This window comes from Psittacula echo, assembly GCF_963264785.1.
Source record: "Psittacula echo genome assembly, chromosome: 26".
Taxonomy (NCBI): domain Eukaryota; kingdom Metazoa; phylum Chordata; class Aves; order Psittaciformes; family Psittacidae; genus Psittacula; species Psittacula echo.
Genome location: NC_137761.1, coordinates 1,507,710 through 1,527,816, shown reverse-complemented (window position 1 = coordinate 1,527,816; position 20,107 = coordinate 1,507,710). Strand labels below are relative to the sequence as shown.

General features: G+C 54.8%; 2 protein-coding genes across 2 annotated transcripts; both read left to right on the top strand.

Moving 5' to 3' along the window:
• Positions 1-4,068: 4,068 nt before the first annotated feature.
• On the top strand, positions 4,069-10,763 carry LOC308230255 (methanethiol oxidase-like; the record flags this gene model as incomplete). Its single annotated transcript, XM_080634868.1, is given in 13 exon segments — positions 4,069-4,086; positions 6,080-6,138; positions 6,140-6,234; positions 6,646-6,758; positions 7,899-8,084; positions 8,528-8,648; positions 8,740-8,922; positions 9,248-9,426; positions 9,530-9,608; positions 9,709-9,830; positions 9,931-10,023; positions 10,171-10,289; positions 10,601-10,763. Coding segments are annotated over 13 exon segments (1,530 nt in total).
• A 4,248-nt stretch (positions 10,764-15,011) lies between these two features.
• Positions 15,012-19,589, top strand: LOC308230302 (methanethiol oxidase-like; the record flags this gene model as incomplete). The annotated part of the gene is made up of 11 exons (XM_080634920.1): positions 15,012-15,057; positions 16,001-16,113; positions 16,395-16,580; positions 16,829-16,949; positions 17,145-17,327; positions 17,789-17,967; positions 18,543-18,621; positions 18,722-18,843; positions 18,949-19,041; positions 19,200-19,318; positions 19,427-19,589. The coding sequence occupies exons 1-11, from the start codon at positions 15,051-15,053 to the stop codon at positions 19,587-19,589; spliced, it is 1,365 nt and encodes a 454-aa protein (XP_080491046.1). The 5' UTR covers positions 15,012-15,050.
• Positions 19,590-20,107: the final 518 nt, after the last annotated feature.

Genomic DNA, 20,107 nt, shown 5'->3' with positions numbered 1-20,107 from the left:
GCGAAAGCCATCATTAGTTTGGAGGCTGCAAAAATGAGGACATAAAGAAGATCTGTCTGAGGTTTAGCTTTATTTACCTTGGAAGAATACAAGTCCATTTACTTCCTTCATGCTTCTCACGGGCCCCCCAAAAGTGCTTTGTTCTGGGGCACAGCTCGGAGGGAGGACGGAGTTTCATGAGTGGTGGAGGGCATCGTTAGGCTGCACTGCTTGTTAGCACACCAAGTTAAGATGAGGCTTCAGCTACAGGACTGGCAACTGATGTCCTGGAAAACCATGTGGGCACTGCAGCCATTGCGTGCTCCATTCTGCCTGTGTCTTCTTTTCAGATGAACCTTTAATTTTCCCTTCCAGATAGCAGCAGAGGCAAGAAATAATCCCAAATTATCCTCAGGCCTTAGCAGCACACGACCCACACGTTTGATTTCCTCCCCACAATCTCTGCTGCAGATGGAGATTGAGATGTCGAAGCCCTCCTGGATGCTTTTTGCTGTGCTTTTGTGGCATTTGCTCCTGTCAGTGTTTAGAAGCTGGGCTGAATCTGAGTGTGAATGTCACCTTTGTTTTCTTTAAGGGATGTTGCCAGAGGATGCGAATGTAACTTTCTGGCTGTTTCTTAATGTATTTTGCATGGGAGTAACAGATACTGCAGAGTAGAAAAGAGTATAGATTAGGCAGTTTTACTATGGGTGAACAAACCACTGATCCATATTCTGCCTTCATGTCCATAGTAGGATGAATACAGACTGACCAGAAACTCAGACAAGTGTGAGTCTTTGGAGAGGAACCTGAAATGTCCAGCTGAACGGCTCAGCACCCATAATCCTGGTTTGATCACCGGCTCCTGCAGTGAATCAAAGTCACTTGTGGCAAGCCGGGAGTCTGCTCTGCAGTGCTCGCAGGGACTCTCAAGGGAGGGTGCCAATGCCTGTGTGCCGGCAGAGGTCTGGAGCAGGAGAAGCAGCAGGTCCTGCTCATCCATCCTCCCCGGCTGCGTGGTGCTGCCACTCCTCTGGTGTCAGATGGAGCGATCCTGCGGTTGTGGGAGGAGTTGGATGAAGGAGCTGATCCGGCAGAAAAGCCCGTGCCCGAGCAGTGACTCAGGCCCATGTCCTGTGGCTGCGGGTGGCAGAGCCCTTCAGCGGCCGCCTGGAGTCAGTGCTCCTGCCACGCTGTCTGCAATCACAACCTGAGGATGTGGGTTCTGCAGGGCTCTGCCCGGCTGTAGCTGATCCCACTGCCACCCTGCTTCTGGCCAGGCTTTTGTGCCCCTTCCCCTGCGACTGCTTGTTAGCACACCAAGTTAAGATGAGGCTTCAGCTACAGGACTGGAAACTGATGTCCTGGAAAACCATGTGGACACTGCAGCCGTTGCGTGCTCCATTCTGCCTGTGTCTTCTTTTCAGATGAACCTTTAATTTTCCCTTCCAGATAGCAGCACCTGCTGTATGAGGAGAGGCTGAGAAAGTTGGGGCTGTTCAGCCTGGAGAAGAGAAGCTGCGTGGACACCTCAGAGCAGCTTCCAGTGTCTGAAGGGGGCCTAAAAGGATGCTGGGGATGGACGCTTCATCAGGGACTGTAGTGACAGGACAAGGGGTAACGGGTTCAAACTGAAACAGGGGAAGTTTAGATTGGATCTAAGGAAGAAATTCTGTACTGTGAGGGTGCTGAGGTACTGGAATGGGTTGCCCAGGGAAGCTGTGAATGCTCCATCCCTGGCGGTGTTCAAGGCCAGGTTGGACAGAGCCTTGGGTGCCATGGTTTAGTGTGAGGTGTCCCTGCCCATGGCAGGGGGTTGGAACTGGATGATCTTAAGGTCCTTTCCAACCCAACCCATTCTATGGTTCTATGATTCTATGACTTCTGCTCCAACAGCAAATGCTCACATGAAGGGGAAGGGGCAGCTCAAACTGTAGTGGAGAAGAGGCAGGGAGGTGCCTGGAGGAGCAAGAAGTGGAGTTGTGCAACGCTGATGTCCCCTGCAGCAAACCTTGCAGCCTGTGCATGGAGATGGTTCTTGAAGTGCTGAGCTGAAGGGCTCTTTATGTGCAGCCCTGTGACATTTGGTTTGTCCCTGCTCAGTGAGGAGATGGAGAGATCCAGGGTGGTGGGTCTGAGCTTTGCAAAGTCAGGCACTTGGGCCAGCCTTTGCCTTTGGTCTGAGATGTGCGTCTGCCCTGCAGGCTTGTACCAAGCTTGTACCGAGGTGTTGAGCACCCTGTTGTTCTTGCTTGGGTTTTCAGTGCAGACGTGGTGTCCCTGATGTAGCAAGGACTCCTCCTGCCACACTGAGTGAGCTGTGCCAGTCTGCCCTGCATTACATCACCTTGGGCTGCCCATTATCAGAATTATAGCATGTCCTTCCCTATCGGGGCTGGCAGAAATGGGCGAGAGGAGGGGAGGAGCTCCTGGCCCTGTGTGGGCTGCCCTGAGAAGCCCCAACTGCTTCTCCATGTCATGGCCTCCCATCTCTGCCCATCATGGGGAGCTTTCCTTGGGCCCAGAGCAGCCACAGTGATTGTGTTCTCCGCTAACCATCGCTTGCTGGTGCTGCTGAGCCTGCTCTTATCCTTCCTGCTATCAGCTTTAATTAGAAAACTCTACACCCCAGAGCTTGGTTTTGTAGGGATGCCAAAGACGTCACCAAGGAAAGCCAACAAGGATGACCAGCAAACTTAGCTAATGAGTAGAAGGCTAATGAAGCTTTTAATTACAGGGTGTGCAGGCGCAAGAAGACGGTGCAGTGAGCCATGCACATCGTGACAGCAGGAGCATGGACAGAAGGCATCAGCTGAGCACCTGAAGTTGCCTCTTATGGACTCAGAGCAGCAGGGGAGAGCAGTGGTGAGCTCTGTGCAGGGAATAGGGAAAGGCTGTTTTGAGTTGGCCTGAGGAGGACAGTTAGCTCCGGCTATGGAGCTGCTCCTGGCCTTCCTTCTGATCGTTGAGGTGTAAGGTCTTGAGATCTGCCTGGTGATGATCAGAAGGGTGGTTGGTTCCCAACACTGGCACCTCTTTTGTGAGCCCAAGACAAGCTTGCTGCCCTTGGGACACATGCAAGAGTTTGTCCCTGAAAACTGGTGATAGGGGTAGATTCTTTGCTTCCACTTGTGCAGGTATGGCCCCAAACCCACGTGGAAGGTTATGACCTGTGGGGGTGTCAGTCTGTGAAGCAGAGCATTGACAGGAGTGCTGCAGGAGGCAGGCTCAGGCTGGAAGCTGTCCCTGCGAAGCAGCACGGAGCCTCTGTGCTCTGCTCTGCAGGAAGCCTGATCTCAGCTGCCTCCACGTCTCTCTGCGATAGGAGTTTGGTGGGAAAGGGCTGTGCCTGTTCTAAATCCAGGGCAAATCTAAATATCATGATACCCTGCGAGGCTCCGAGCGCAGCGAGCAGCCCTGGGAGGCTTTGCTGTGTCCGTCACCTTCAGCGTGCTGCTGGCCTCACACAGCTGAAGTGTGAACATTCATAGAGCCGTGAGGGTGGGAAAGTGTTCAGCACTCTGGTGTTGCTGCCTTGGCCCTGCAGTCTGTGTTTTGTCCAGTGTGGATCTGCAGTGGTCTTGCATTGAGTCTCCAGTTCTGTGCACATTAAACCTTGAATTACACTTACACCCAAAGTCCAGAGTGGAGCCCAGTGCCTTAATCCCATTTGGCTTAATGCAGCGTAGCTCTTTGATGTCTCTTTCTTCTGGCATCCTTTGCAGTTCCTTCTCTACATTTGCTGGTCTTTCTGACAGCCAGGGAAGGTTTCTCTGTCGAGGTCTTCCAAGTTCTAGCTGGAGACTTTGCTCAGTTTAACAGGCTGCTCTAAAACAGTAGAAGAGCCGTGCAGAAGTGTCTCCATTACACATCTGATTTGATATGAGGACAGAACTTCTTTCCATGGCATTACCCTTGCCCAGGATCTAGACTTCTTGCACAGTCAGTAACACAGAACTTGGGGCCATTACTTTGCAGGCTTTCTGCTTTCATCCATGAGATTATTTTAACATCTTCTCCTTGCCTTATAGTGAACCTTGATGTACCTGGACGCAGCCTGTCAGTAGTAACCCTACATCGACTGGGGGCATGAAGTGTCCAGCTGTGGTAAGTCACAGTCCCTCTTCTCTCTCCCTTTGCCCCTTGCACTGAAATTGTTGAGCTGGCTTTCTGCTAAATGCATCCCAGGTTCTTGCAATGCAGCACTTTGATGTTCCTCACCGACTGAACAGACAAGCGTTGGGCTGCTCCTGTGGCCACCCATCCCACATTTAAAGTGCTGCTCTGGAAGCCATATAATTACAGCCCAGTGGAGACGGGCTAAACTGACATCTCTTGTGATAGAGATCTCCCAAGGGTGATCTTAATGGTGCTGTCAGATGATTCTGCATTCCAGCGTTGGAGCAATTACTTATCCATGTAATGTGCCCGCTGACTGAGGAGTTCTGCCACAAGACGTGACACTTGTTCATGATCTATGGTGCTTGGTGTCTTCTTCCTGCTTTAGTTCGGCAGTCGGTGGTAGCGAGGCTCGTGGGGACGTCAGGAGAGGACCCTTCTTCCAAAGCTCTTCTCTCCAACACCTCAGGCCCTTTACCAGAGATCTCTGCTCTTCCCCTGGGTGTTCTCTAACAGCTGAGTCCAGTGTGTGAAACTCAACTGCACTGGTGCCTGGCTCTTTGCAGTGTTAGTGCCTGCACTGGGGCTTCGGGTGCCCGTTGACCAGTGGTGAGAAAAGAACTGCTCGGGCACTGTTCTACTCGGCTGCGTTGTCCTGAATCCTGGAGATTGCATTTGCTGGAGGTGGGCTGACTTTCCCGTATGGAGATGCCACCCTGAGAGGCAGCAGCGGGTCTTGCCCTTGTAGGTGCTGCACAGATTGTATGGAAATACGGGAGGCACCCATTCCTAGCCTGATGTTTTCCAGCTGAGCCCATGGTGCCTTCAGCCCTTGACAGGGAAGTGCCTTCTGTCAGGGTCCAGATCTCAGAGTGCCTTTGGTGAGCTCGGTGTACTCCAAGCTTGTACGCTGCAGGAGGCTTCTGGTGGGGCTGATGATCTGAGGGCTTCTCATGCCTCGCCTGGAATTTGCAGCCACTGCACATTTGGCTGGTGGGAAGCTGGGTATGGGGGGGGACATCAATTACCTTGTTTCTCGTGGGGCTCTGAAGGCCTCCAAGCCTGGAGAAGTCAACTGAAAATCACCAGAGCCCCAGGATCAGATAGAGGAGGTTGTGTTTAAGGAAGAGACCTGCATGGAGCAGCAGATTTTACCCCTAGATTGGTGGTTGGCAATGCGGAAACAAGCCACAGTGCTGGTCTGGCACCTCCCAAACACTTAGGAGTGATGCTCCTCCCTTGGCATCTTGCTTTCTCCCCCCACCCCTTTGCCTTGTATATAAGGCCCCCTCAGAGCAGCCTTGGCACAGCACAGCCCACTCCAACGAGGCAGGCAGCAAACTGCACCTCCAGCTCCAGCAGCTCTGCTCTTGAGGAGTGAACCAGAACCATCACCTTCAGCATGGGTAAGAGATGCTCTGCAGCCTCCCCTCAGTGGTGCAGGCCTTGTTCTTCCTTCCTGCCTCTGTCTCCAGCCCCTGTCTGGAGGCTCCAGGCATCCCACCTTGGAAGTGGGTCCCACCTGGGACCGGTAGGTTTGTTCCTCTGAGCGCTGCAGGAAGGAGAAAGGTGGGACTCAGCTTGGGCGTTTTGTCCCACTGGTACCAAAGGTTCCTTTTGTCTTGCTCCCCATCTGCTGCTGGGGGCTTCTGTTGGCCTTGGAAAGCTTCTTGCCTGTGGCTGCAGCATCCATGCTGAGGGAGCCTCCCCTTCCTTTGGGGCATCATCAGGGAGAGAAGAAAGCAGAGTCGGTTTCCAGGCCAGATGTTCAGTCCTGGCGTGGTGCTCAGTGGAGGCTCTCGCTCCTTCAGTGCTGATAGGGAGGGGATCAGGAGGAGGCTCAGATGGGGCAGGAGGGAACTGAGCTGTGGTTTGATCCATGACAGCCTTGCTGGCACTCTAGGGAGGATTCCTCTCCTGGATCTGTGCTGTCAGTGCCGTAACAACGGTAGCTGCTGGTCACAGTGGTCATCATTGACAGCTGGGGTGGGAGAAGGTCCCTCAGGTGGGACAGAGGCTTCTGAACCGGCACCTTTTAGGATGGACATTTCTCATGTTGTTCTTCTCTTCTTCTCAAACCAGACAGATGCAGAACTCAGTGCTACGAGTACCCCACCTGCCCGGAGACTGTGAAAGGCAAGTCCTCCCGAGCGTGCTGGGAATGGGTGCTCTGGGGAAGGACTCTGTGCTGGTGGAGACCACCGCTGGGTGCTGCGTATGCTGGGTCCCTTTGCCCAGCGGGACAAACCTTGGACTATGTGGGATCCAGGTTTGTTGTTCTCTCCATCCAGAGATACGAGAACAGATCGGTAAAGAGATAAGGTCAGTAAAGGAGGCAGCCTTGGACAGTTGTCAGTGATCAAGGAGGAATGGAACAGAAGAGAATAGAATAGTTGCAGCTGGAAGGGATCTTCTAGTTCAACTATGAGTAGGGAGAGTGCAGCATCCAGGAAAAGAAGTTCTGTCCTGTCTGAGAGGCTGTGGAAGCTTTTCTTTTCCTTTGTGGATGGTTCATGAGATATTTAACACAGCTTTCTCTGTACCCAGCTCCTAGGGAGGAGGTTGCCTACGTGACCTGTACCTACAGGGAAACATGCATTGACCAACCTGACTTCCTTGCCACTGTGGATCTCAACCCCACATCTCCATCCTACGGCCAGGTACCTGTCTTGGCTGTGGTTTTATGGGACTGGTGACTGGTGACCAGCTGCTGCTTTGTGCTTCTGGAGAGCCTTCGGATTCAGGACGTTCACTCTTTTTTGTTGGGGAACATCAGGGTGCTTGACAGCCCCTAATCTGGATATGCCTTGCAACTTCTTATCTCCCTGCATTTTTCTTTCAACTGCTCTGGCTTCACTCTTTTCCACTACATCCTGGTTATGCCTTGCAACTTCTTATCTCCCTGTATTTTTCTTTGAACTGCTCTGGCTTCGCTTTTTTCCACTACATCGTGGTTATGTCTTGCAAAACCCCTCTGGGAGCTGCCTTGTGAATTTTGTCGAGACAGGTCTATTTCTTGCTTCTCCACTGGTGTTATGTGCAGGACAGGGATGCTGTTCTCTGAGAATCTCACCTTTCTGCTCTCCTTCAACTCTCCCTTTATGCCTGGCTCTAGTTGCATCATCTGCATCTCTGTGTCCCGGGGACAAGTTGGTTCTGACTCACTTCCCAACTCACTTCCAGAGTATTTGGTGCTGCCAGTGAGATTAAAATGGTCTCTAGTGACCCAGGTGGTTGAGGGTGTCCTTCTGCAGAGTTCAGTATGTTTCTATGGTGCTGCCAAGTCCGAGATGTTCTGTTGTGTGCTGTACCACCCTGCCTGCTCTCATCCTACACAGGGAGTGGGCAATCACCTGTGTCTGAAGGCTGCAAAAGCAGGTTAGCTACTTCAAGGGTATGACCTGAGAGCCCATCACTACAACAGCTTAAGTACTTTAAAGCCAATGTAGTCTTCTGAAAGTTTTTTACCACATTTTAAGATACCTCCTAAGGAGGCCTTTGCAGAGCAATGCATCACTTCCATCAAGATGATAATCATCATTTCTTCCTACACACGACTTCCTGAGTTGCAGTTGCACGGGGTAAGGAATTCTTGCAAGAATCTCCCATTCCTCAGCTGCCCACAGTTCGCTAACAAAGAGCAGTGCCCAGTGCAAGGAGCGCCCTTGTCCTCCCGGAGTCTGTAGAGGCAGTGCCAGGTCCAGTCAGGTGGAGGCTCCCAAGACACAAGTATGTGCAGCATTAGGGTGCCCGTTTGTCCCTGCTCCCTGTGCTACCCTAACTCTGCCTTGACTGCCTAGGTGATCCACCGCCTGCCCGTGCCCAACCTCAAAGACGAGCTGCATTCCTCGGGTTGGAGCACTGGCTGCACCTGCTTTGACAATGCCAGCGTGCAAAGGACCAAGCTGATTCTTCCCTCTTTCATTTCCTCCCGCATCTACGTGGTGGATGTGGGTTCTCAGTGCCGGGCTCCCAGGCTGTGTAAGGTATGCCAACGGTGATCCAGGGACAAGTATCTGGGAAGGAGTTGGGAACTGGTGCTTCTGGAACAATACACAGGGAAGAAGGGTTCTCTGCTCATCTTCTCTTCCACCCTAATTGTAGAGAGCTGGGTCACATTTCCTTCTCAGCTCTGTGGTTCCAGAGCAAGGGAGGCTCCCAGCATCGTTGCGTTCCATTCTGTGCCTGTTTCCTTCAGAGAGAGTCTAATAACTGGAAGCCACAGCGCAGACAGACAAGCTGTTACACTGAGTTAGGTGCTGCTGCCTTCTTGTCTATGTAGAGGGGAACTCAGAGCCTTCTGTGCTCCTCTGCAAGGCAGAGACTCCAGAAGAGAACCCTCTGATGGCCAAAGGCTCTGCTGGGGCTTGTGCATTGAGCTGAGCACTCGGAGGCTGAGGGCTCTGTGTGTGTGTGTGAACTCTTCCAGACGATTGAGCCAGTGGATGTCTTCTGGAAGTGCAACAAAGGGTACCTCAACGTGCCTCGCAGCCTGCCTAATGGTGACGTTCTGATTGCTAACGTGGGAGATGCAGCTGGCAACGCCAAAGGTACTTTGCCCTGGAGTAGCTCCCTGAGCCAATGGCAGGTTTGGAAGTGGAGTATGGGATCTTTCCCACGCATCCCGTTTCTGTCTGCCAGGTGGATTTATCTTGCTGGATGGACAGAGCTTTGAGCTGAAGGGGAACTGGGAAAACGAGTGCGCATCCCCCCCGAGCGGATACGAATTCTGGTACCAGCCACGCCACAATGTTCTGATCAGCACTGCTGGATTCGCACTCAAACATGCGGGATATGGCTTTAATCCCGACGACTTGAAGAAAGGTGAAGGAATAGGGGTGCAAGTGCTGAGCCAGTGGCCCTGGGGGGTGGGAGGGTGTCGATGCCATCAGAGAAGCTGCCAGAGCTGGAGAAGGGCAGAGGCAGGTTTCTCTCCGCACAGCCCATTGACAGGGACTGGTAGAGGATGAGCAGCATCTGCCCTTAAGTCAGGCTGGTCCCTGTCTGCTCTCACTGCTCCTGCCTCACAGCAGCTTCTCTGCTGATCCTGGCTTCCTGCTGCCATGGCTGTCCCTGTCTGTGAGCATCCTGGGAAGAGGCTCATGCCCGTAGGAACCCCCTCTTGTGACTCGGTTTTCCTTTCCCTCAGGGGTCTATGGACGCCGCCTGAACGTGTGGAACTTGTCCTGCCGCACCATCACGCAGTGCTTTGACCTGGGGGAGGACTCTCTGCCCCTGAGTGTTAAATTCCTGCACAACCCCGATGCTGCCGAGGGATACGTCAGCTGTGCCCTGAGCGGCGTCATCTACCGCTTCTACAAGTGCGAGGCAAGTGCTTGTGTAGTAGCTGCGTGCAGTGGGAGCCTTCCCCAGGCAGCTTTGCTCTGTGTGAGCGGCAGGAGCACTCATGGTGCCTGTGCCTCTTGTGCAGAGAGACAACTGGGCAGTGGAGGAGGTGATCCGGATTCCGCCTAAGGAGGTGGCAGGATGGATTATGTGCAAGATGCCAGGTTTGTGTCCCCTGAGGTGGTGAGATGAGAGCTGGGGCTCAATGAGGACACGTTTCTTTTGATGCTGCCTTCTCTGGAGCTCTTTGTTTCTGTTCCCCAGCCTTCACAGTCGACCTGGTCATCTCGAGGGATGACAAGTACCTGTATCTGAGCAACTGGCTGCACGGAGACATCCGCCAATACGAGCTGTCCAGGAACTGCAAGCCCAGGCTGGTGGGACAGGTAAGGCAGGGGCAGAAGGGCTTGCACTGATGTCTTCCTTAGCAGAGTCTAGTGGTGGGTAGATGACCAGACAACACATCTCCTCCTGCCTCGCTTACAGGTGTTTGTGGGAGGCAGCATCCTCAGAGGTGGACCTGTTGCTGTGTGCAGAGACGAAGAGCTGAAGTGCCAGCCCGAGCCCTTGGTGGTCAAGGTGAGTTCTGCACCCTCTTTGCCCTTGGGTGTCCTTTGCACTTGGGCTCTGCTCTGCTAATTCTTTGTCCAGGGTTTCTGCCCCTGCCTGTGCTTGGCTGGGCAGAGCGAGGAGCAGTAACATCCCTGCTGTGTGTTGTTCCTTCAGTGCAAGAGAGTGTACGGCGGCCCAAGTAGGCTGCAGCTCAGCTTGGATGGCAAGAGGCTGTACGTCACCAACTCCTTCTACAGCACATGGGACAGGCAGTTCTACCCAGACCTGATCAAGTAAGAAATGATGGGGAAGGCAGTGGCCTTTTTTGCGTGGCCTCTGTGTTATGAATGGGGAGGGTTCCTCATCTGGGGGGCTACAGGGTTACATGGGTGATTGCAGGGGGACAGATTTTCCTCGCATCATCCCACAGCTTCCTCCTGTTGACTTCCCCACACAATTGACTTGCAAATGCCTCTGGCTGGGCACGGAGCAGCTGCTGCCTGTGTGGAGCTGCAGAGCCAGGGTTTAGCTGGGGAGAGCACAAATGCTTCAGCCTGGCTGGGGTTTGCTGGTGTGTAATAGCTGCGCTCTTGTCCACTCGCAGGGAAGGCTCTGTCATGCTGCAGATTGATGTGGACACTGAGAAGGGAGGCCTGTGCGTGAACAAGAACTTCCTGGTGGATTTTGGAAAGGAACCCAATGGGCCCTGCCTTGCCAAAGACATCCACTTCCCTTGTGGAGATTCCACCTCTGAGATCGTGGCCTAGGCGCCACAGGAAAGACTCCCTTCTTCCCTCTCCTCCGTAGTGCAGCCATTCAGAAAGAGCGTAGGGTAGCTGGGTTGGGGTCCCCCTTCATTGCTGGAGTCTCGATTTCTGCTAACGCAAGCTGTGGAAGCTCTGCCCTGTTGCGAGGCTTTGGTTCAGGCAGACCAGTGAGCAGACACGTGGCATGTTGTCAGTGGTGTTCTCCGTGCAAAGCAAGCCCTGGGCGTGAGTCCCAGAGCAGAGCCCAGGGAGCTGCTCACTCACAGGGATGTGCAGTGCACACGGTGCCTTTGGGCAGGTACCACATCTCCACCGTGCCCCGCTTCATTGCTACAGGCCTCTTGGGCCCTGCCTTGATGTCCCAGCCTGTTGGCTGCTGCTCTGTGTACTGGGGCCGGTGGCAAGGTGCTGAGCTCTCAGTTCTGTTTCAGAGCTTGCTCACCCTTGATAACTGAGGCAAAAGCAAGTGAAGTGCCCAGTTCATCTGAGCTGCTGTTCTTCAGCCAGGTCCTTCCTGGACAGTCTTCCCCTGCACGAGAGCCCTCCTGGCTCCTTGCACATGCTCAGGTCCGAGTGTCACCGCTGGAGGAGCACCAAGCACTTCAGTTTGGAAAGAGGTGCCTGTTTGCTGACACTGGTTTGCTCTTGTGTTCTGCTTTAAACACAAATAAAACTGTTCTTCGCATCACCTACATCCTCTTGGTTTTATTTCCTTGAAGCGTTTCTGTTTCAGCAGTGGCTAATGATGATGTACTGATAATGATGATGTAACGATGATGTAATGGTTTTAGAGATTCCGATGACATGAAGTGTTGCTGGTCAGAAGTGCCTGCTGTCTTCCTGAAACACAAAACTTCCAGTGGATATTGTGTGCATCCTCATCAATTTTAGCCTTTCACATAATTACCTTGGAAGAAAAGGTCCTTTCTTGCTTCACACTTCCCATGGCCAGACTGCTGCAGCTCTCTTTTGCACCCTTCATGGTCCCAGGAGGGAAACATTCCCTTCTGGAGGACATTTCCCCCTGGGAGGGCCTCTTCTCACTGGCTGGATAGAATGACACTTAATGAGGGCCCAAGTTTCAGGACACCCCATTCTGATCCTCCAGACCTGCCTTGTTTGAGGGCCTTCTCAGGGGGTGTCTTTGCTGTTGAGAGACCCTATAAAGCACGTGTCCCAGTGGAGGCGACTCCTTTTCCTCTCTGTTGGCTGGAAGGAGAGTCTGGCCAGCCGACATCCTTACGCCAGCGTGTGGTCCAGATGGCTGGAAACAACTGAGCTGAATCCACCCTGGAAACCCCTCTTGTGATGGGAGCAGGCACCATCCACATTAGTGCAGGGAAGAACACCCTTAGTGCATGGCCATGTTTCCGAGGGTGATCAGAGCCTGCTCCCCCTCACACCACTGAGCACCATCTCTCTCTTTCAGGTTGCACAGCAAGGTGAGGACTCAGCCTGGGCTTTGGGCTGCACCAACACCAACAAGCAACGCAACAGGGGTGACCCAGCTCCTTGTTCCATCAGAGGCCACGCTCTGCCCAAGCTGGATGGATGTGGACATATTGCTGCTGGTACGAGCAAACCCTTTTATCTCCTCTGAGGTCTATTCCCAGGTCTTTGGGTCCTGATCTCCATGTTTCAGGAAGCATGGGCCTTTCCTCACCCTTGTGCACAGGTTATCCTGGGGGATGTGGAACACAGCGCAGGGGGGCAGAGCATTGGGGTGGCTGACGCTGAATGCTCTTTCTGTTCCTTCCAGTGGTCACTTGGAAGAGCCTTCTCCCTGGTGCCAGCACCCGTCAGGTCCTTTGCAGTTGCCAACAGCAGTTCCACTGGGACAGAGGGTGCTGGCATCACCCTTCTCCCTAAGGGAAGTAGCTCCCCCCTTGCTGAGCTGCACCAAAGGCGTTTCCATGGAGGGTGATGCTGTCTCCTGCAGTGTTCTCCTACATCACATCCGAGTATTTGAGCCCAGGCAGGTGAGGGTGGCAGAGCCAAGGCTGTCGGTCTCTGTGCTGGCACTGTCCAGGGATGCTGATGGCAGTGCCTGACCATTGGAGCTTGCTGGTTTTGGAGCCTGCATCTGGGGCAAGCACTGGAACAACCTGCCAGCAAGGATGTGCCTGTGGAAGCCGAGCATCCACTGCTCAGCCCTTACAAGGCAAGGCAGCTGACGCCCAGCTTTGCAGCCAGAAGCAGTAGCTGGCCCTGACTAAGTCAGATGTGTCATGGGGAAAACGGTTCCCTGGCTTCTGCCCTCCTTGCAGCAGCAAATTAACATCCCACAGTAAACACAGAGCCTGCAATTAGAAGAAACCCAGTGCTCATTTTTCATGTTCAGGTGTGATTAACATCTGCAACCTCAGAACATTATTTCTGTGGTTGGAAGGGCACTGCTTGCCCATCCCTCCTCAGGGGCACCCTGTCAGCCCCACGGGGAAGGGGCAGACACCGCTGCCAGCAGGGGCTCAGAGCAGAGGAGCAGCCTGCTTTCCCTCCATGCCTAAAAGCCCTTGGTTTTCCAGCGTGCAAGAACGTGTGTGCACTGTGCAGTGCAGAAACAGCTCCGTCCCCTACCCCTGTGGGAGGGGAGGAGGTTCTGGCAGCACCGAAGCAGCTTCCCTGCACGTTTGCAGTGCTTTAAGACGCTAAAGGCTGCCCTGGTACCTCCCACACCCCAGGGTGTGCGGATCCTCCCCTTGGCATCCTTTTCCCAAAGCCTCCTTCTCCCCATCCTGCTCCCTATATATTTGAACCCCCACGGAGCTGCATCTTCTCTCTTGACGTGCTCCGAGCAGGCAGGATGCAGGCAGGATCGTCTCCTTCTGCTGCTCAGGTGGGATCCAGCCCAGCCTCCAGAACAGGTAAGAGATCTCTCCGTCGACTGCAGCTTCCTCTCAAGAGAAGGCTTGGGGCTGCTGCTGCCTTTTGGCTGCGGGCTCTGCTCTGGAGTCCTCCTAAACTCATTTGGAACCAGATCTCGTGGTTTCGTTACTCTGACACCCAGAAAGTGAAAGGAAACAAGGGGGTGAATGTGGTGTTTTCTCCGGGCAGGAAAGGGTTTCTTTACCCAGGCTACTAAAAGTGCCAGGGAACGTTTAGGTAGACGGGGGATTAAAAGCCTTCAAACTATTCCCTCATTTATTCAGCTGCAACTTGTACAGGCTGTGCTTGCTACAGCCAGATTTACCATGGCAGGGAGTCCCCAGCGTAAAGTCTGGCTTTGATGGGGCTGTTTTTGCAGGAGTAATGGAAGGAGAAGGGAGAAGCAAGCTGGAGGGGTGGTTTCTCACTGCTTCAGGTAGGAGCATCTCCCTGGAGCAGCAGGGGCACGGGTGATGAGTAAGAACAGAGCCAAGCAAGAAGCTGACGCAGCAAAGCTGAGTCATACAATTGAGCCAGGGGTTTTCCTCCCTCTCCTCAGGCTTGCCATTGTAGGTGGGGAGAAAGGGTCCTGCTGCTGCTGGTGGCTGATTCCTAACAGCTTCCTTCAACAGCATGAAGAAAAACTCTCTCAGCAGTTTTAAGGTGTTTTGGAGAGTGAGGCTGGCGGGGTTTGATGCACCTGGAGACCCACAGCAGCATCACAGGGACTCCCAGGATGATGAGGGCTGGAACTGGATGCTCTTAAGGTCCTTTCCAATCCCAACTGTTCTACGATTCTATAATCCTATGATGCCAGGAGCTGGCAAGGAGAGCGATGCCGTGAGCTCTGACCACGTTGGGTGGAAACAAGGCTTTCTATGTGAAAGCTTCGCATGAACGCCCCCAGGCCAGGGCACGGCGAAGTGCAGCGACCCAAGAGAGGGTCAGGAGGAGCAGAGCAGAGCGTGGGGCTCATCCCCCTGCTCACCGCGCTCGGCGGGGCTCCTGTCCCGCTGCAGCAGCCTGGTGCTGCCTCCCTTCCTCGCTGCCTCCTCTCGGCATCTGCCTGGCATTGCCCCTGCCCGCCCTGAGCTTTCCTGTGCCACAGGGGCACGATGGGAGGCAAAGCAGAGAGACGCTGCTCTGAGCCTTGTGCCCCCTGCATTAGGGATCTGTCCCTGCCAGGTTTGGCTGCGCAGAGCCCCAGACCTTTCTGGGCGTCATTCGGATGCACACAGGCATCCCGGCTCACCTTGGCCATTGCCCCGGAGTGGGATTGAGTGTGGGCACTGCAGCGAGCGGTTCCTTTGGGAAAAGGGGGTTAAAGAACCTGCTGTCATCTCATTGCTCTTCGTTTCTGCTCTTCCCAATGCAGAAGAGTGTGGAGCGTGTGGTCCTGGCTTTGCCTCGCCTCTGGATGCCATGAAAGGCAAGTCTGAAAGCCTGGGCAGGCAGGGAAGAGCTGTGGTGATGTAGTGAGCATTAACACAACGCTTTCAAGAGGGCGTTATCAATTAGCTCCATTCTCTGAGGAGGCTCCCAGCAAGCGTAGGGAAGCGATGGTTTTGTTTCTGGTCTGTTCTGAGGCCAAACATCAATTGCATAATGACAGCTTGGTGTCAGAACAAGCCTCGTTAGGCTTTGGGCTGGCTTGGGATGGGTCATAGCCTGCAGCAGAGTCTCCTGCAGCTTCCCTGGGCCAAACCAAATGGAGTTTTTCAGTTTCTCAGAGGCAATTGTATTGATAGAGCCCCACGACACCACTGAACACCGCCACTGGAGCTCACCCTGGGGAGGGAGAGGTGAGCATCCTCATCCATTGCACGTGGCCTGATGGCTGGGATCACAACATGACAAAACCTCCTTGTATAAAAACCAGCCTCATGGGCTGCTTCCTTACATGTCTGGACACTTTGCCTGAGTATTGCTGCATTGCCAAAACACTGGTGCTCTGATGTGAAGAGACTGCTGAATGCATCATCTCTGGCCATCCCTCCCTTAATCCCATTCTCTAGGGCTTAGCAAACACCTCTGAGAAACCCTAAAGGGCTCTGGAGCTTGCTCATGATCCATGATTCCCCTCCATGACCAAGGAAAGAACAGTGAAGAGAGGAGCCTTTCAAACAGCCACACATGTTGGCAGGGCTGGGCAGGCCTATGGGATGGCCCAGAGGCCTGGGGGGGTTCTGCCTTTGACTCAGCCTCGTGCCTCTGGTATGGCACGGAAGCGCATCCAACCGCCCCATGAACATGGGGGAACAAATGGGGTCCCCCCGGGAGGGAGATCCAGGCTGAGCAGAGGCTCCCGCAAGGTTTGGATTCTGCCAGAGGTGGTTTCTGCTGATGCTCACGCAATGCTTCTGTCCTGAAAGGTCCCCGGGAGGAGCTTGTGTACGTGCCCTGCATCTACAGGAACACAGGGAGGAAGAAACCTGACTTTCTGGCCACTGTGGACGTCAACCCCCAATCTCCACGCTACTGTCAGGTACCAAACGCTTTGTCTCAGCCTGGGAAGCAGCTCAGTGCTTGTCCTCCCCTTTCCCCAAAGCTGCTGGCCCGGTACTGAGGCTGATGCCTGTCCTGGTCTCCCTAAGACCCGAACCTTCCTGTGCTTACAAAATACACATGAAACCCGCTCCAGACCCCATCCTCAGGCTCCCCCGGGCACCATTGCTCCCCTGGGGATGCTGAGGCTTGCCTGAGGTGGGGTCTGCCTCTGACCCTGCACTTGGCAGAGGAGCAGCAAGCGGGGCTGGGGCTTTGCAGGTGATTCACCGCCTGCCCATGCCCAACGTGGGGGACGAGCTGCACCACTCGGGCTGGAACGCCTGCAGCAGCTGCTTCGGGGATGCCACCAAGAAGCGCAACCGCTTGATCCTCCCCAGCTTCATCTCCTCCCGCATCTACGTGGTGGACGTGGGAACCGACCCGCGAGCTCCCAGGCTTTTCAAGGTACCTGCAATGCACGTTAAAGGTATTCGAGGGATGTTAAAGGTATTCACCTTAAAGGAGAAAGGACTGGGATCGTGGGGACAGCTTGGCAAAGGGGCTTCTGGGGTACCCCCAAGAGCTTTGCAAGACCCCTGTGTCTGGATGACAGAATGGGAAGGCCGCGGAAGGTGTTTGTTCTCCTGCTGATTTGCAAATACTGAGCTCTCCATCCAGCCCTGTGCCTTGATGGTGCCTGTGAACTCCCGCAGGTTGTCAACCCAGAGGACGTGTTCTGGAAGTGCAGCCTGGGCTACCCCCACACCTCCCACTGCCTGGGCAGTGGTGAAATCATGATCAGCGCCCTGGGAGACCCGGCCGGCAGCGGGAAAGGTACCTCAGACCCCAGGGAGAGGGTCTGGACACGGAGAAACCATCCCCGCGTCCAGAGCTGTCCTGGAGGCTTCACCCAGGTCTCCCAGCCCATTCCGCAGGGGGTGATGTGCCTGGTGTTACTTGTTTTATAGCATGAAAACTGCTAACCTGGATGATTTCCTCACTGCCCGTGGGCTTTTGTTTTCACATCAGGTGGCTTTATTCTGCTGGATGGAGAGACCTTTGAGATCAAGGGGAACTGGGAGAAAGGGGACAAGATCCCCTCAATGGGTTATGACTTCTGGTACCAGCCGCGCCACAACGTCCTGATCAGCACTGAATGGGGAATCCCAAAATGCCTGGGATATGGATTTGACCCAACTGATCTGAAGAAAGGTGAGAAAAGAGCTGTTTAAAAACCCCGGGAGAGAGATGCTGCAAGAAGGCCACATTTCAGCCCTGTTCTGCTGCCGGTTGGAAGGCAACAGGCAGACCCAACCCTGCCACTGTGAACACCCTTTAGATGCGAGCACCAGAAGTTCAACCCAAGGCAGTTCATAAATGCCACTGTTGAGCTGTACATGGGGTTGGAACTCAGCTGTAGGGATGAAAGATGAAGCTCCATCTCAGGCCAGCTCACGCCCAAAGGCTCCCTTCCCTTCCAAGCCCTGTCGTAGCGACATGGTCCCTGTTGGATGCTGCGCATCTTCCCATGGCTTTTGCCAATGTCCAAAGCAACCAGTGCAAAGACCAGGGGTCTCCTCTGCGGGGAGGTGAAGGGGCTGAGACTCACCTGAACCTGCAGCAGATCTGCTCGAGACGCTGACCTGGCAGCATCCCCTGTGCCCCCCTCCCAGGGCGCTACGGACGCCACCTCAACGTGTGGGACTGGACCACTCGCACCTACATCCAGGCCATCGACGTGGGTGAGGATGCTGCACCCTTGGAGATCCGCTTCCTGCACAACCCCGATGCTGCCGAGGGCTACGTGGGCTGCACCATCAGCAGCGCCATCCACCGCTTCTACAAGACCAAGGTGCTCTCTGGGGACACCACAGGGTAGAGGAACAGGGTAGATGGAGCTGCAGAACTGCAGCATCCCACCTCCTGCATTCCTCATCGTCCTTTCCCCAGCTCCATTCCCCACTGAGGCACACGCTGCCTCCCTGTGCACCCAGACCGGGGGCTGGCCCAGGGCAGTCTCACCAGAGGACTTGTATTGAGTGGCTGCAGCTTTGGCTGAGATGATTTGATTTAAAGGAGATTTATTTCTACCTTTGTTGTGGATTTATGACAGCCCAAGCAATATTGTTCTTGGTGTCTGTTGTGGTGCGTAATGATGAGCTGGGTGAAGGGAGAGGATTCTCTTTCACCAAACCAGCCAGTCTCATTGGGAAATTAGACAAGGTTTTGGCCCCCTCAAAGCCCCTCCTGAGGTTGCAGAACCCATGGCTCTGCAGAGCCAGAAATGGCTCCAAAATAGCTCTACAGCCCTAGAGATTAGAGGTTGCGGACATGCACAGACAAAATCCATCCCAGGGTCAGGTCTTATCCTGCCTCTGCCACGCACGCTGAGCCCCCGGGCCCTGCTCTGTCCCACACCTCCCGCAGCAAGGAGACTGGGCGGCCGAGAAGGTGATCCAAGTCCCCAGCAAAAAGGTGGAGGGATGGCTCCTCCCGGACATGCCAGGTCAGTGCATCCCGGGATGGGTGCCGCGGTGCTCCCCGGCTCCCCGGGGCACTGCCGGTGCTGCCGCCTGCTTGTGCAGCTCTGTTGTACCCTCCCCAAGGCTTCATCACCGACATCCTCATCTCGCTGGACGACAGGTTCCTGTATTTCAGCAACTGGCTGCACGGAGACATCCGCCAGTACGACATCTCCAACACCCGCAAGCCCAGGCTGGTGGGGCAGGTGAGGCAGCAGCAGGCTCCTGGTCGCATCCCTCTGCCTGTTGGGGACAGTTGGGCCCGGTCCCTCTTCGCTGCCTTGGCCACCCAGACCTTGGCTCTCTCGCAGGTCTTTTTGGGTGGCAGCATCACCAAGGGCGGACCCGTGACCGTGTGCAGGGATGAAGAGCTGCAGAGCCAGCCAGACCCGTTTGTCATCCAGGTGAGCTTGGCCGTGTCCCCAAGCTCCCAGCCTGGGCAGTGATGGCGAGGCCGGGGAGCAGGTCTTTGTGCATCCCAAGGGATGGATGTGGCAGCCTGGGGCAGGCGGGAGCATCCCCTTGTCCTGCACCGTCCAGCAGCTCATCTGTCTGCTCCCAGGGGAAGAGGGTGCCGGGGGGACCCCAGATGATCCAGCTCAGCTTGGACGGGCAGAGGCTGTACGTCACCACGTCCCTGTACAGCGCCTGGGACAGGCAGTTCTACCCCGACCTCATTGAGTAAGAAAACCCCGATGAACACGGGCAATTGTCCGAGCTATGGGGGGGAAGCAGGGGCAGGTCCCCCCCACGCAGCTCCCCCCAGCCTCCTGCTCTCGCCCTGTGCAGGGACGGCTCCGTGATGCTGCAGCTGGATGTGGACACAGAGCACGGCGGCCTCACGGTCAACCGGAGCTTCCTGGTGGATTTCGGGAAGGAGCCCGACGGGCCCTGCCTGGCGCACGAGATCCGGTACCCGGGTGGGGACTGCACCTCCGATATCTGGGTTTAGGCACCACTGCGCATCCGGCCCCCCGGAGCTCCGGTGGCACCCCCCTGGTGACCTTGAAATAAAGCAAGCTCTGGCCGCACCGCTGTGCCTCGGGTCTGGTGTGAGCTGGAACCAGAACGTGAGCCTGGCACCTTCACACAGTGCACACGCACCCTGCGTACGTGCCCATGCTGCATGCACATACGTGCTGTGCACACTCACACACACTTGTGCTGCACAGGCACCCACTGCACGCATGAACACGGCACACACTACACATACTCGGCAAATACATGCAGTGCACACACACACTGTGCACACATGCACATGTTGCACAGGCACAATTGCTGTGCACACTGTATGCTACATGTGTGCACTGCATGCTATGTGTACTGCATTCTACATGTGTACATACTGCATGCTGCATGTGTGCACTGCATGCTGCATGTGTACACTGCATGTTACATGTGTGCATAGTGCATGCTGCACATGTACATACTGCATGCTACATGTGGCACCACATGCTACATGTGTACATA